Raw genomic sequence first — 14495 nt, 5'->3', positions numbered from 1 at the left:
AGGAGATTTTCCACAGTGGTCAATCAACAACCAAGTCTGTTTACATCAACACACACACACACCCTTTGTGAGCTAAAAACATCACCAGCAGCCAATGCAGCTTCGGCTGGTTCCGTAAAGAGTCTGACCCTCCTATTTCATTGTCTCTCTGCAGCTACCTGTCACCGGTGCGTCCGAGCAGACCCCTGCCCCCCGTCCAAGACCGGAGCCCCCCCACTACTGCCCAGCCCCCATCGGCCTCTGCCCAGGCCTCCGCCCAGGCCTCCAGACCCCCCAGGTCCAACTCGCTTGGCCACTTCTACAAGAAACGTAAGTTGGTTGCTCTTTTGAGGTTGAACACTACTGCCTGAAGGCAGCTGAAAGGTGGTCTGGCTGCATCTTAACAGTTACCTGTTGCAGACACCTGTTGCAGTCAAACCTGTTGCTCATGGAAAGGCACATCAGTGTTAACACTTTACGAGTAACACATTAAGCCTTAGATTAAGCTATGGGCTATAACGCATTAAGCCCTAGATTAAGCTATGTGCTATAAACCCAAGATTAAGCTATGGGCTGCAACACATTAAGTCCTAGATTAAGCTATGGGCTGCGACACATTAAGCCCTACTTTCTGTCTAGATTGGCGTACTTCCGTGAGTACACTTTCGTGCAGCACCCATAGTGTCATCTATATCGAACAGCAGCTCCATGCAATTAACGGAAATGACACGGAACATTTAAATATAACTTTATTGGTGTCTTCTATTCGACAGTGACCTATATGGTTATACTGGCCCTCATTTATCAACCGAGTAGAAACCAGTGTAGATCAACCGAGCGTAGAAACCAGTGTAGATCAACAGAGCGTAGAAACCAGTGTAGATCAACAGAGCGTAGAAACCAGTGTAGATCTGAGCCAGACATCCTCTTACCATGGGGCTCATGTGTGATTCATGAAACTTCACTCCAAGCGTTAGAATAATCGTGTGTTGATAAATGTGGCGGCTGGAAACGAGCGTAATTTAAATAAAACGCCCCATGTAAGCTTGTTTTAAAGTCCTCGCCCCTACAATCTACGACATTGAGGTGCATTATACGTCCAAAAGAGAAACGTTTGTGACCTCGAGACACCGTGACGTTGCAAGTCCAGCTGAATCTTGTTAATTTTAACAGCTAGAAAAGTGTCATCAAGAAAGCCAGGAAACTATAGCGATACTATAACTATAACGCACTCACATTCTCAAATCAGGTATTCTAAGTGTGAACATTCTCACGGATCCTCACATTGGGCAGCCGTGGCCTACTGGTTAGCGCTTCGGACCTGTTACCGGAGGGTTGCCGGTTCGAACCCCGACCAGTAAGCACAGCTGAAGTGCCCTTGAGCAAGGCACCTAACCCTTCACTGCTCCCCGAGCGCCGCTGTTGTTGCAGGCAGCTCACTGCGCCAGGATTACTGTGTGCTTCCCTTCACTGTGTGTTCACTGTGTGCTGAGAGTGTTTCACTAATTCACGGCTTGGGATAAATGCAGAGACCAAATTTCCCTCACGGGATCAAAAGAGTATATATACTTATAATTATACTTATACATTCTCAAATTAGTTAAGTCAGTTTTATTTTTATAGCGCATTTAACATGCACAGAGTGCAACCCAAAGCGCTCCACATACAAGACACATAACAAAAAGACAAAAGATGCCAGACGGAGCGGCGTAGTCGCCAGCATACCCGTGAAACCAAGACGTACAAGACGGACAACAAACAAATTAAGGCGAGACACGGCAGGTGAAAACATCGTTTTTTCATGCACTGGTCAATTTCGAGATTTTGAGCTAGTATGTTACCTTGGCATGTATTCTATCACACTATTACAACAAAAAAGTCCGATTTACACATTTAGGTGTTTACTTCATTATATTGTGTCTACTCGCGCCTGTATATTTCTCCTAAATTCAGCAAAAGTTAGCATTCTAACCTTGCATGCACTCCCGCGACCGGGGTCCAAAACATATCATGTGTACTACCGTTGGAAAGCTCTGTTTTCCTGTATCACGCTATGTGATCCATATATGGACACTTCCTTTGTATCAGCAACCAATCGCGAAAGTTCAAAGGCGAGTCTAGGCTGAGAACGGAATGTCATTGGCTGTCTTTCAAGGCTGTTTTCTCAAAATGAGCTTCCTCTCACACTCTGAGCTCAAACACTCCACTTCAGAAGCACGTACATACACTAGGGGTGTAACGGTTCATGTATTCGTATTGAACCGAAACGGTACGGGCGTCACGGTTCGGTGCATGAATTTACACGGAGAATACACGGTAAAAAATACATAAAACTTCGTAATGCCGGATTAATTAACGTCATGCGCATACTGTTAAGTAGCGAGATTTACGGGAGTTCTTTAGCGACACCTAACGCTAATCTGTAGCCTCCCCTTAGCTCTGAAGCTCTGATTGGCCTATGTTTTTTTGTCAGGTCGTCGGTCGAGTCCGTCAGTCATTAGCAGCACTAAGGTTAGACCCACAGTCTCTTTAATATCGCAAGTTTGAGAACTTCCAGTTACAATGCGTTAGTACAGGCGAAAAGAGTGGTGGATAAGATGAAACTGTGTGTCGGCGTTGTTCAGCAGTTGTTGGGTATGTGAGTGGAAAAATGCTACACATATTGAAGCCATCACCCAGATGATGTAGGCTACCAATCACTGAAGCGAGGGAAAAAACTTCCCCTGCGCTTCAGCAGCCTTTGGATACACATACAAATCGGCCAAAACCTATGGCTTAAATTAAATGATTTAAGTAATGACAGAAAGCTATGTAAATCGCGTGGTAATTACCTTTATGTTGGGGTAACTTGTAACTTCTCACATGAGGAGCTGGTAGTGTTAAGTGCATAGACAGTAAAATAAAGTGACAAGCTAACCAGGCTAATAAACAAACCATGCTACGGGTGAGTTAGCGTCAAAGGGCAAAGTCACATGACTTCTAGTTGTAGTCTGTTTATGAAATAAAAGGAGCAATTTTTTTTTTAAAAAAAGGCAAAATAGTGTGATATTCACAGTTAGTAGGCTATATTATTACTTTATACACAATAAAAAAATATTGAGGCAAATTGTAGACCCTTCCATATACAACTAAACACAGATGTTGAAGGTCTTGCTTAAGTGGATTTTTAAAAATAATTTTTCTATGTAATTTGCACTTTTAGAAATAAAAGATGCTGTAGGCCTATTTTCAGTTTTATAGCTGATTGTCTTATTTTGTTTACAAGTTACAGATGGAGTCTGGGTACTTAATGTACTGTTTAGCCTACATCTTACACACTTCAGGCTGTTGCAGATAGCTCAAGGAAGAGACTGTATGACACTAGGTGGTACAGCCTGAGACATGCACAAAAAAAATGCTTTCTGCATTTTTGTTTTGCTTTTCCCTCCATTGTACCGAACTCGTACCGAACCGTGATGTCCGAACCGAGTTATGAACCGAACCGTGACTTCTGTGTACCGTTACACCCCTAACATACACCAAACTTTCTAGACTTATGCCTAACTATATGTCGAAGATTTCTACAGAGGGGTTTGTTGATATATTATTCCTAGCCTGACTTACATGACATTTTATGCCTAAAAACATGGAAAAAATTGATTTTTTAGGGCTAGTGACATAATTTTCTGATTTACAGGATAACAAAAGTAGATATTCATAAATCCCTCTGTAAATGTTTCCCCATCTAATATCTGAACACAATGAAAACATAATTTTGAACCTGGCTGTATCCAATGCTCAGGTTTCGTGCCTTAAAATGTATGCAAATTAGCGCATATTTAATTAGATAATGCCTAATTTGCATATGTAAACATTAAATTACAACAAACTTGTAATACATTTTTTCTCATATTAATGTAAGTAATCAACTGGGGAAGTTTCATAGTGATATCTGCTTGTTAAAAATGTTACCCTATTCACCTGTAGTGTCTCGCCTTAACAAATAAAAGTTAAAAAATAAATAATTTTTTAAAAAGAACAAAAAATCATGTTAAATTAGTCCAATTTCCAAACCAGCTGAAAATGTCCAAGGGCAATGATGACCTGCATGAAAACTGCACACAGCTGTGTCTTCACAAATGCCAACAAAGTTCTTCATAACTCACCAACCTGGAGAATTCACTGGCAGTCTGGAGAGCACTGGAAGAACAAGACAGTCCGAAGTCGTGATTAGGTATTTAGGTATTTTATTAGGTATTATAAGTGCAGAAGTGCGTCATTTGAGACACAGTAAGTGATTTAAGATATGGCCTACAACACATTAAACCCTAGGTTAAGCTATGGGCTATAACACATTAAACCCTAGATTAGGCTATGGGCTTTAACACGTTAAACCTTAGATTAATATAACACATTAAACCTTAGATTAGCTATGGGCTATAACACATTAACACCTAGATTTAAGATATGGGTTATAACACATTAAACCTTAGATTAATGAAGCTACCAGAGAGAGATGTAACACAGGGAATTAAGATGAAAGAACTAGGAGCCAGGGACATGCCAATAATCCAGCAAAAGGTAACAAAGATATTTATTTTCAACCAAAGGATAGCTGCTAAGGCCTGAAAAAAATCTCTTTCCACCATAGGAAATTACACAAACTCATCTCTCAGCACCAGCCAGCTAGCTAAAATTTCCCTCGGGATGAATAAAGTATCTATCCATCTAGCTCCACACAGCTTGGAAACTAGATGGTAATGATGGTAGTTGTGAATAGCAGCAACCGAAGACTGCAGTATCATCACAGAGGGCAGTTTTTACTGCCATTGAGGCCAATGCTACTGACAGCTCACCACCACGGTGCCACCACCACGCACGAGTATAAATGGTTACGCCGCTCCTGTGACGTCACAGTGTCGCGCTACCGGTCGGGAGTGGCGAGTATGTAACAGGCTTAACGCATTAAACCCTAGATTAAGCGATGGGCTATAACGCATTAAACCCTAGATTAAGCGATGGGCTATAACGCATTAAAACCTAGATTAAGCGATGGGCTATAAGGCCTGTTTTCTTTACGTGGATTTAGCTAGCCTGAAAGCTTTTTTCAACGGAGTTGAACTTCAATTTAAATTTTCTTGTAGTCTTGGATTAGGCTTAATCCATGTATGGGAAACTGTCCCATAAGACATCATCTTAACAGTGACAACCAGTAACAGCCGTGTATGTGGTTATGTATGTACAGGTGGCTTTAAGTGGCATAGTCTCGTGTAACGGCCGTGTGTGTGTGTGGTTGTTTCTGTTTAAGTGGCATAGTCTCGTGTAACGGGCGGTGTGTGTGTGTGGCTGTCAGTGTACAGGGTGGCGTACCTGCGCCTGAAGATGCTGTGCACGCGTCTGCTGTCGGACCACGCGGAGCTGGAGCCCATCATCTGGACGCTGCTGCAGCACACACTCAAGGACGAGTATGAGCTGCTCAGGGACCGACACCTGGACCAGGTATGCACAGCGCCCCCATGTGGAATAACATCACACCACAGCGCCCCCATGTGGAATAACATCACACCACAGATAGATAATGTGGATAAACATTTGTTATTAAGTGAATAGTTGTGATTTTTTTGATATGAGTCGCTGAGCCACACTCTCTGCTTGGCATTGTGCCTATAACCAAGTAGCACACCAACAGAAGTGTACATCTACGCTGTAAATTGCCTTTGATTAACTCATGCCAGATGAACTAGAAGGGAGCTTGAAGTTAAATTCGTGGAGCCACCCTGACTCCGAGCCACTAGAAAGCACGGCCCGTGCTGTACTTTCCCACCAGGTTTCGTGAAAACCAGGCCGATAAACAAAACTGACAAATCGCACTGCAATCATAACCTCCTTGGTGGAGGTAATAAATGTCAACCAAACAGGCGGAAGCTGTTGAACAATGAAGAATATTTTTTATAGTTTGATCATGTATTAATTCAGGAGCAAACTACATGGGTCTGGGGTATAGAGGCTATGGGGTATAGAGGCTATGGCTTGGGCAGCTAGGCTGAAAGGAACAGTGGTGATCAGAGATGAAAAAGAGTTTGTGCCAGAGTTAAAAAAATGCATAAACATTTGCATTAAATGCATTAAACATGGTCGGAGGTTTAACTGCTAAATGGCCCGCCTACTTAGGTGTTTGCTTCTGTTGTAGTAGCCCTGTCATGAGTTGCTCAAGATCATAGTGCGTGCCAGGAAGAAATTCAACTGGCACGTCTAGCCGTCACCACTGTTGCGTAATATACTATTAAATTAGACATTCAGTCATCCACACAGTATTACTCACATTGTGATGTGGCAATTAAGCAGTTAGGTTATAGTTTTATTTGGAATGGAACTGGTTGCTGATATTCTGTTCTACTGGTCAGGCTCCACCAAAGCAGCTCTTGCTTGCAGGGAAGAGCGAGCGTACGCATTTCTACCTGCAGCCTGGGGCATCATGTGACCTTAACACTCTGTCTCGCTCACGCCTCCATAAAGCAATTCGAATTTGCAGAATTTCTAAAAGCAGCACTGAGGTGCCGTGTTTGTGAACTTGAAGGCAGCTTTCATTAAGACAAAGCATTGATCAGCGCTGTAAGGAATGCCTGGGTTGGAGTAGTGTAATAGACTAGATTATGCTATCTAATGTTTCATACAACGTAATTAATTAAATAATAAATAAAAGGGGACGATATCAATAACAGCGTCCATGGAAACATTTCAACGCTAACGCAAAAGTAATGTGACTCGTTACTTTCCATAGAGTAAAGAAGTTATGTAAGGGATTACATTTTTTTACAGTAACGAGTAATGTGCGAGTAGCCACCCCAACACTGGATAACGGTCATTTTTGGAGGCAGCATAGATGCACACTCACTGTCTATGTGCACACTTCATGCTCCCTCCCACCCATAATCCTTTGCAGCAACGTCGGAAATAGCTGTGAAAAGTAAACAAAGATGGCGGATAACATTGATAATACTGCTGAATCTGTTGAAATGGGATTTGTGTAACATTATTTTGCTAAAATTTGTAGATTTAAGATGAGAAATAAACAATTTACCATCTGATTATACTGTTGTAACCATTAATAGCTTCTGGTCTGATATATCTGTCGCCCATAAAATTAATTTATACCGTTAGCCTGCAAGCTTAGGTAAGCTAATTTAGTCCGGGTTTTGCTAACATCATACTGTAGTGTTAACCAAAGATTCTAAAGTGCTATGCTCATTTTTAAAAGATGCATTTAATCCAAAGTAGCTGTCTTCTGTTTTGAACAGACCCTCTGTCTTTCTCTCTCTAACACTGTCTCTCACTCTCTCTCTCTCTCTCTCTCACTGAAACTCTTTCTCTTTCGCTAACTCTGTCTCTTACTCGAACACTGGAGATGCTCCTCTCTGAATTTGCCGCCGCACACTGACTGTTGTTTATCCTATCAGCTGTTCTGGTGGAAGCCACCACAGTGCAACCACTGCTCACTAGAGGAAGTGTCTCCCCTGCTGGCGTGGAATGAACGGTTGGACTTAGTGGTTTAGTTTGAGGTTTGTTGGGAGTATAGACTGAGAATGTTTTGGACTGTGTAAATAGTCTACTACTATTTCCCTGGTAGTAGACTACTTACACAGTCCAAAACATTCTCAGTCTATACCACAGCAGGGTCACTTATATAGGTATATTTTTTATTCAACAAAAAATATATGCAGTTTTGCATATATTTTTGTTGAATGAAGATAGTGATAAAGACAATCATTTATATATTTGCCTCTGAAATTCTCATTGTGTTGGTGTGAAGGGAAAATCTGAATCTAAACTCTATCGACTGTTTTAAGTCAGGTTACATTATTGGAGCTTGCAGGGAACAGACATGTCATACCCAGCATCATTTCTGCCTGTTGAGCGTATTACTGGGAGTTTAAGCAAGACCAAAGGCCACAGTCATGCCAGCATGCACAGTTCACTCCCCCTGCTACCCTGATTTGTATAGCTCACAGCGTTTTCATTTACATGTTAAAGCTCCTCCCCTAGAATTAGGAGGAGGGGGGTCATGGGGGGACGACTGCCAAGCAAGGCCCACGTCAATTTCTGACAAGTCATGGCAGTTTTCGGCATTGCCTGCAAACTGCCGCGAACAGCCATTAAACTGAACTTCCACGACAATCTACAGTGCCGCATACTGACGGAAATCACACTTTTCATGCAGTGTAAGATGAATAGAATGACCATCCAATTGCGTACAGTGTCATTTGAACTATGCCTGTTGATCATGCCTCTTGTGCAGTAGAAAACACTTTGCGGACTCCCCAGACCAATGTTCAAATCTTAAAAGATTGAGCTTGGTCTGGTGAAAGCCAGACTATTGTTAACTCCCAAGTGTCTCCAGAGGTCGAGGCATCCACCAATAGCTGTGAAGAGTTCTTGAAGTTTTTTTACTGAGAGAATTGACCACATCAGAGCACAGTTCACCCTTGTTGTATCTGACACTCCACCTCATTTCCCTGTTGCTACAGCTAGTTTTGACCAATTCCAAGCAGTGTCATACACTTATCTATAGGACATTGTAAAGCACATGAAACCATCAACAGCCCCACACGATCCTATCCCTTCACAGATCATCACAGATGCTTTTGATGCTATTGGTCCCTCCATTCAATTCATCAAACTCCTGTCTTGCCACCGGCACCGTTCTTATATGTTTCAAGCATGCGGTTGTCCAGCCTATGCTAAAGAAACATAATCTAGATGGAAAAATGTCCTAATAATTTCTGCCCTATCTCAAAACTGCCATTTATCTCAAATAAGGTGGTGTTAACACAGCTGCTTCCATACCTAAACTCCAAGATCCTAGAGCCATTTCAAGCTGGTTTCAAAGCCACAGCCACAGCACTGAGACAGCCCTGTTAAAGGTGGCAAATGACCTGTTGCTCACCCTTGACTCAGGTGATAATGCCATTCTGATCCTGTTGGATCTTAGTGCTGCATTTGACACTGTAGACCATGGTACACTACTAGAGCGTCTTGTACAGTGGATTGGCATTAAAGGTACAGCTCTAAACTGGTTTCACTCCTACCTCCACCAAAAATCTTTTTTCAGTATCCATAGGCCAGTACTCTTCATCCTCTGCCCCTGTGTCTTATGGTGTCCCCCAGGGATCCATTTTGGGTCCAGTACTTTTCTGCCCGTACCTGCTCCACTTAGGTAACATCATCTGAAAATTCAATATTTCGTTCCACTTCTATGCAGATGACTCCCAACTGTACATCGCACTTAAATCTGGCAACTCCATGCAGCCTCTTTTAGACTGTTTGGAGTAAATTCAAATCTGGATGGCTAACAACTTCTTTCAGTTAAATAACAACAAAACCGAAGTTATTGTCTTTGGCTCATCTTTTGTAAAGACCAGTTTATCTAAAGAATAATCAACAAACTCAAGTCTGTTCTGTCATACAATGATCTGGAAAAAGCCATATTTGCCTTCATAACCTCCCATCTAGACTATTGTAACTCTCTACTTTGGTCTCCCTCTGACACTAGTGGCACGGGATCAGATGGTCCAAAAAGCAGCGGCTAGGCTGCTCACAAACACAAAAAAGCGTGAACACACCTGTCCCCGCTTCCAAAAAATTTAAAATACTGCTGTTGGTCTTTAAGGCTCTTAATGGCCTGGCCCGTAGCTACATAGCTGGTATCATTCATCCCCATGTAGCCCCCAGGTCCCTCACATCCTCCAGCCAAGGTCTCCTCCATGTCCCACGGTCCCGACTTAAGTCCTTGCAGAGTTTGCTGTTGCTAGGCTAGCACAAGTCAACGGTACATAGTTAGCCTGCCACTAAAAATAGTCTTACCCACTTCACAGTACACCCGAGGCAAATAAATCATAACGTCAGACTATCGATGTAAATGTTTGTGTTGATCACTCATTGCATCAAAAAACTCATTGCATCAAAATCGCTATTTTTAAAAAAACTAAGAAGGCTCGACACAACATGAAACTTTGATCGAAGTATCACCAGGGTCTCTACACATGAACCCGAGTATTGAGAACATTGTTTGTGTACACAGAGTTTTCTAAAAAGAAAGGTTTTGAACAACTTACTTGGTTTTTCTGTTCGCCGCCATCTTGCCCTCTAACACACTATCTCATTCGAACACTCTGTCTCTCTCTCTCCCTCTAACACCGTCTCTCTATCACTCTCTTTTTCTCTCTCATTCACTCTAACACTGTCTCTCTCCCCCTCTGTCCCTCTATCACTCTTTTTCTCTGTCCGTCTCTCTCTCACTCTAATACGTCTCTCACTCTAACACTGTCTCTCTCCCTTTAACACTCACTCCATCACTCTTTTTCTCTCTCTCATTCATTCTACTGTAACACTGTCTCTCTCCCTTTAACACTCACTCTATCACTCTTTTTCTCTCTCTCATTCTACTGTAACACTGTCTCTCTCCCTTACACCAGCTGCTGATGTCTGCCATGTACGCCATATGCAAAGTGAAGTTTGTGGACCTGCGCTTCAAGACTATTGTCACCGCGTACAAGGAACTCCCAAACACTAATCAGGAAGTGAGCATTTCACATTTACACAGTTCATGTTTTTAGGAATGGGGTCTAGTAGTGTGTTTGTTTATTTTTTCTTATATTGTTTATTGTGTTTGTGTACTATATGTGAATATAATTATGCATATAATATAATGCACGAATTTATGGTTTTAATGATGAATTATTTTATGCACTTGTGTCGTAGTTATTAACTTAGAAAATCACTGAATTACTAAATACGAAATCACACCCAGATACAGAATAACTGAAAAAATCTTCAGTGATTTTTTTTTTTTTTTTTTTTTTTTTTTTTTTTTTTTTTTTTTTTTTTTTTTTTTTTTTTTATTGTTATTTTCCATGTCACTCGTTAGTGTGTTTGTGCTTGAGTGTAGCTCTTATCCAGACTGATCCAGGTGCTCTACCCCCCCTCCTTTGCTTCAGACATTTAAGCACGTTCTGATCAGCGAGGGCAAGTATGACTCCATCATCGTCTTCTACAACATGGTCTTCATGCAGAGGCTCAAGACCAACATCCTCCAGTACGCCTCCTCCAGGGTAAGTGAGGCCTTGTCTTCCTCTGCGCCACTGAGAGCGGCCCTTAGCTCAGCTATCTGAGAACACTGCCCTCTAGTGGCCCTTAGCCCAGCTATCTGAGAACACTGCCCTCTAGTGGCCCTTAGCCCAGCTATCTGAGAACACTGCCCTCTAGTGGCCATAGCTCAGCTATCTGAGAACACTGCCCTCTAGTGGCCATAGCTCAGCTATCTGAGAACACTGCCCTCTAGTGGCCTTTTAGAACACTGCCCTCTAGTGGCCTTTTAGAACACTGCCCTCTAGCGGCCTTGTGTCCCATAGCCCATAAAATATAGTATAGATGCAATATTGAACCCAATGTAAATCCAAACAGTTCTGCAACACTGCCTATGTAAACTATGCCAGTTTAAATCATATTAATCACACATAATATTAATCAGACACAATAAGCAAAGTGGTTCAGTGAGTAGGCCTTGTGTAATATACTGTTGAAGTATGTACTACTTTTTTTTTAGATAGGTGGTCCGTGATTTTTTTTTTTTATTGGTTAAGTGGTCCTTGGTATGAAAAAGTTTGAGAAACACTGCTCAAGGGGCCTTTTGACCCATAGCCCAGCTATCTGAGAACACTGCCCTCTAGGGGCCTTTTTAGGCCACAGAACAGTACAGGTCTAGTTTCACATTCTAGTTTTATTAACGGAGCAGGTCTAGTTTCACAGTCTAGTTTTATTAACAGAGCAGGTCTAGTTTTATTAACAGAGCAGATCTAGTTTCACAGTCTAGTTTTATTAACTAGTTTTATTAACAGAGCAGGTCTAGTTTCACAGTCTAGTTTTATTAACAGAGCAGATCTAGTTTCACAGTCTAGTTTTATTAACAGAGCAGATCTAGTTTCAGTCAAATACAAAGACTGTAGCTGTAAAGCCCGAACATGCCTGTAAAACCTGAACATGCCTGTAAAACCTGAAGTCAGTGAGTAGCTTACTCTATAATGAGTAGATTTAGTACTGAAAGCTTACTCTATAGAGAGTGGATTTAGTATTGAGTCACTGCTTACTCTATAATGAGTGGACTGGATTGAATACTGAGTGCTTACTCCATAGTTGTCTAATTTACTGAAGCCTGACTGCTGTATTGCACTTGTATGTCCCTTTGGATAAAATGTTCTGCTACTGAGTTGATGCAAATGTGAAACATTTAAAATGAAAACGCTGACATTTTAATTCATTGAATGCCAAGCTGTTTTCGGAAGCTTTGTCCTAGAGTGCCAGCAATCTAGACCATTGTTGATGATTTTTGTACAACAGCCACAGCATATTCTGTGTTATACCTATGAACACATACAATAGCTCGATTAAAAGGTGAGACTTTAAGCTCTCGGTGGGTGCAAACCGTGTATTTCTACACGCCTCTGTTCCTGAGAAATTCCAAGCTAAACAGTGGCTAGTTTTCATCAAAATCGCTGTTTTTTTCTAGAAATGGAGATATAACGTCTTTCATGAAATATGAAGTGTTGCCTGTTACTTACTTGTGTAAACTTTCCGGGAAGTGATCAGCGAGACCTGGCGAGACTGCCACCTAGTGATAGACCCACGAAAATGGCCTGGTTTTGACCTGACGTGCATGCGTCACTGATTCGACCCAAAGCGGCAACAGAGTTATGATAAAATGTCCAGATAAAATGTCCAGATTGTGCGTTTTCATGAGTTTTCGATCGTCATATATTTCATTTCCATTCATCACAGAGTTCCCAAAATCACATATAAGGTGTGTCAGAGTGTCTAGTTTCGTAATTTAAAAAAAAAGATAAAAACGTAATATTACGTTTTTGGCCTTCAACGCATGGGAAGGAAAAACATAATATTACGTTTTTGGCACTCAATGAGTTAATAAGTAGTACAAGAAAATGCGGACATTTTAAGTAGTACGAGAAAATGCTGTGAATGACTCTCACTTATGTCAGCATACATGTTCAGGCAGTCATATGTTGTACGTGTCTGTCTGCCCCCGCAGCTTCCCACCCTGTCCCCCATCCCGCATATCCCCCGCAGCCCCTACAAATACCCCAACTCCCCCCTGCGCGTCCCTGGGAGCAGCAACGTCTACGTGTCTCCCATGAAGAGCTGTGCGTCCCCGATGACCCCGCGCTCAAGGTCAGGCCGCTTCATACGTTACACCAGAAGTGTTCATATTCTGACCGCAGTGCGACTGAAGTGTTTAGTCACCTGTGCTCATCTTCTCCACTCTTCTTTCAACAGGATCCTAATATCACTCGGAGAATCATTTGGGGTAGGGGATTATGTTGGATATATTTAAATAGTGTAATACTCTTATCAAATATATTTGCAATGCAGCTTAAGCAGAATATTAAATTCATTATTAATAATTCTATTTAGCTATTTTATTGATATGTATCAATCAGTGAAATACATATGTAGACATTTTTTGACCCTTAAGAGATCTGGTGTCTATTCACCCAGTACTGTTCTGTGTTTCGGTTCTCCTGCAGAACTCTGAACGGTTCCAGAGGATTAACGAGATGGTGAAGAGCAGCGAGTGGACGCTAAAGAGGAGGGCGGACGGCGCTGGCGGCCCCAAACCGCTGAAGAGACTGCGCTTCGACACCGAGGGACAGGATGAGCCGGACGGCAGGTAGGCCATGTGTACACCTGCTCAATCTCAATCCACAAGGGCAACATTCAAAGGCCCAGAAGTCAAGCACACTAGCGAGGAGGCTAAAGCTAGTGCCCAGGCACAGAAGTCAAGCACACTAGCGAGGAGGCTAAAGCTAGTGCCCAGGACCAGAAGTCAAGGACACTAGCGAGGAGGCTAATGCTAGTGCCCAGGCACAGAAGTCAAGCACACTAGCGAGGACGCTAAAGCTAGTGCCCAGGCACAGAAGTCAAGCACACTAGCGAGGACGCTAAAGCTAGTGCCCAGGCACAGAAGTCAAGCACACTAGCGAGGAGGCTAAAGCTAGTGTCTGTCACTTGACTAGCATGTCTGTTAAAGTGCTAGTGAGGAGGCTACAGCTTGGTGCTAAAGCGCTAGTGAGGAGGCTAAAGCTTGGTGCTAAAGAGCTAGTAAGGAGGTTGAAGCTAGTGTCTGTTAAAGCGTTAGTGAGGAGGCTAAAGCTAGTGTCTGTTAAAGCGCTATTGCAGAGGCTAAAGCTAATGTCTGTCACTTGACTAGCATGTCTATTAAAGCGCTAGTTAGGAGGCTAAAGCTTGGTACTTGCTAGTGTTTGTCACTTGACCAGCGTGGCTATTAAAGCGCCCTGGAGTGTCATGGCTTTTAACCATCTTTTGGTAACTGTGTGACCACCAATAGGGCTGTCACTTTTGTGAAAAAAATCCTGTTCGATTTTTGAGACATAAGTGTTCATTGAATCGATTGTAAAATCGATGTTTTATGTCTAAAGACGTTTCCATTTTCAACGCCAAATATAGGC

At 42.3% G+C, this 14495-nt stretch overlaps 1 protein-coding gene across 1 annotated transcript in view; it reads left to right on the top strand.

Annotated features, from left to right (window-relative positions):
* Positions 1–14495, top strand: part of rb1 (retinoblastoma 1) — a 66801-nt gene that overhangs the window by 50748 nt on the left and 1558 nt on the right. Inside the window, exons 19-25 of the mRNA XM_048267818.1 lie at positions 155–309; positions 5312–5457; positions 10431–10535; positions 10953–11066; positions 13058–13197; positions 13303–13333; positions 13554–13696. Of these exons, the coding sequence (XP_048123775.1) occupies positions 155–309; positions 5312–5457; positions 10431–10535; positions 10953–11066; positions 13058–13197; positions 13303–13333; positions 13554–13696 (834 nt within the window). The remainder of the gene's footprint in view (positions 1–154; positions 310–5311; positions 5458–10430; positions 10536–10952; positions 11067–13057; positions 13198–13302; positions 13334–13553; positions 13697–14495) is intronic.

Source organism: Alosa alosa, chromosome 2 (genome assembly GCF_017589495.1).
Source record: "Alosa alosa isolate M-15738 ecotype Scorff River chromosome 2, AALO_Geno_1.1, whole genome shotgun sequence".
Taxonomy (NCBI): Eukaryota; Metazoa; Chordata; class Actinopteri; order Clupeiformes; family Clupeidae; genus Alosa; species Alosa alosa.
This window is presented reverse-complemented; position numbering and strand designations above follow the sequence as displayed.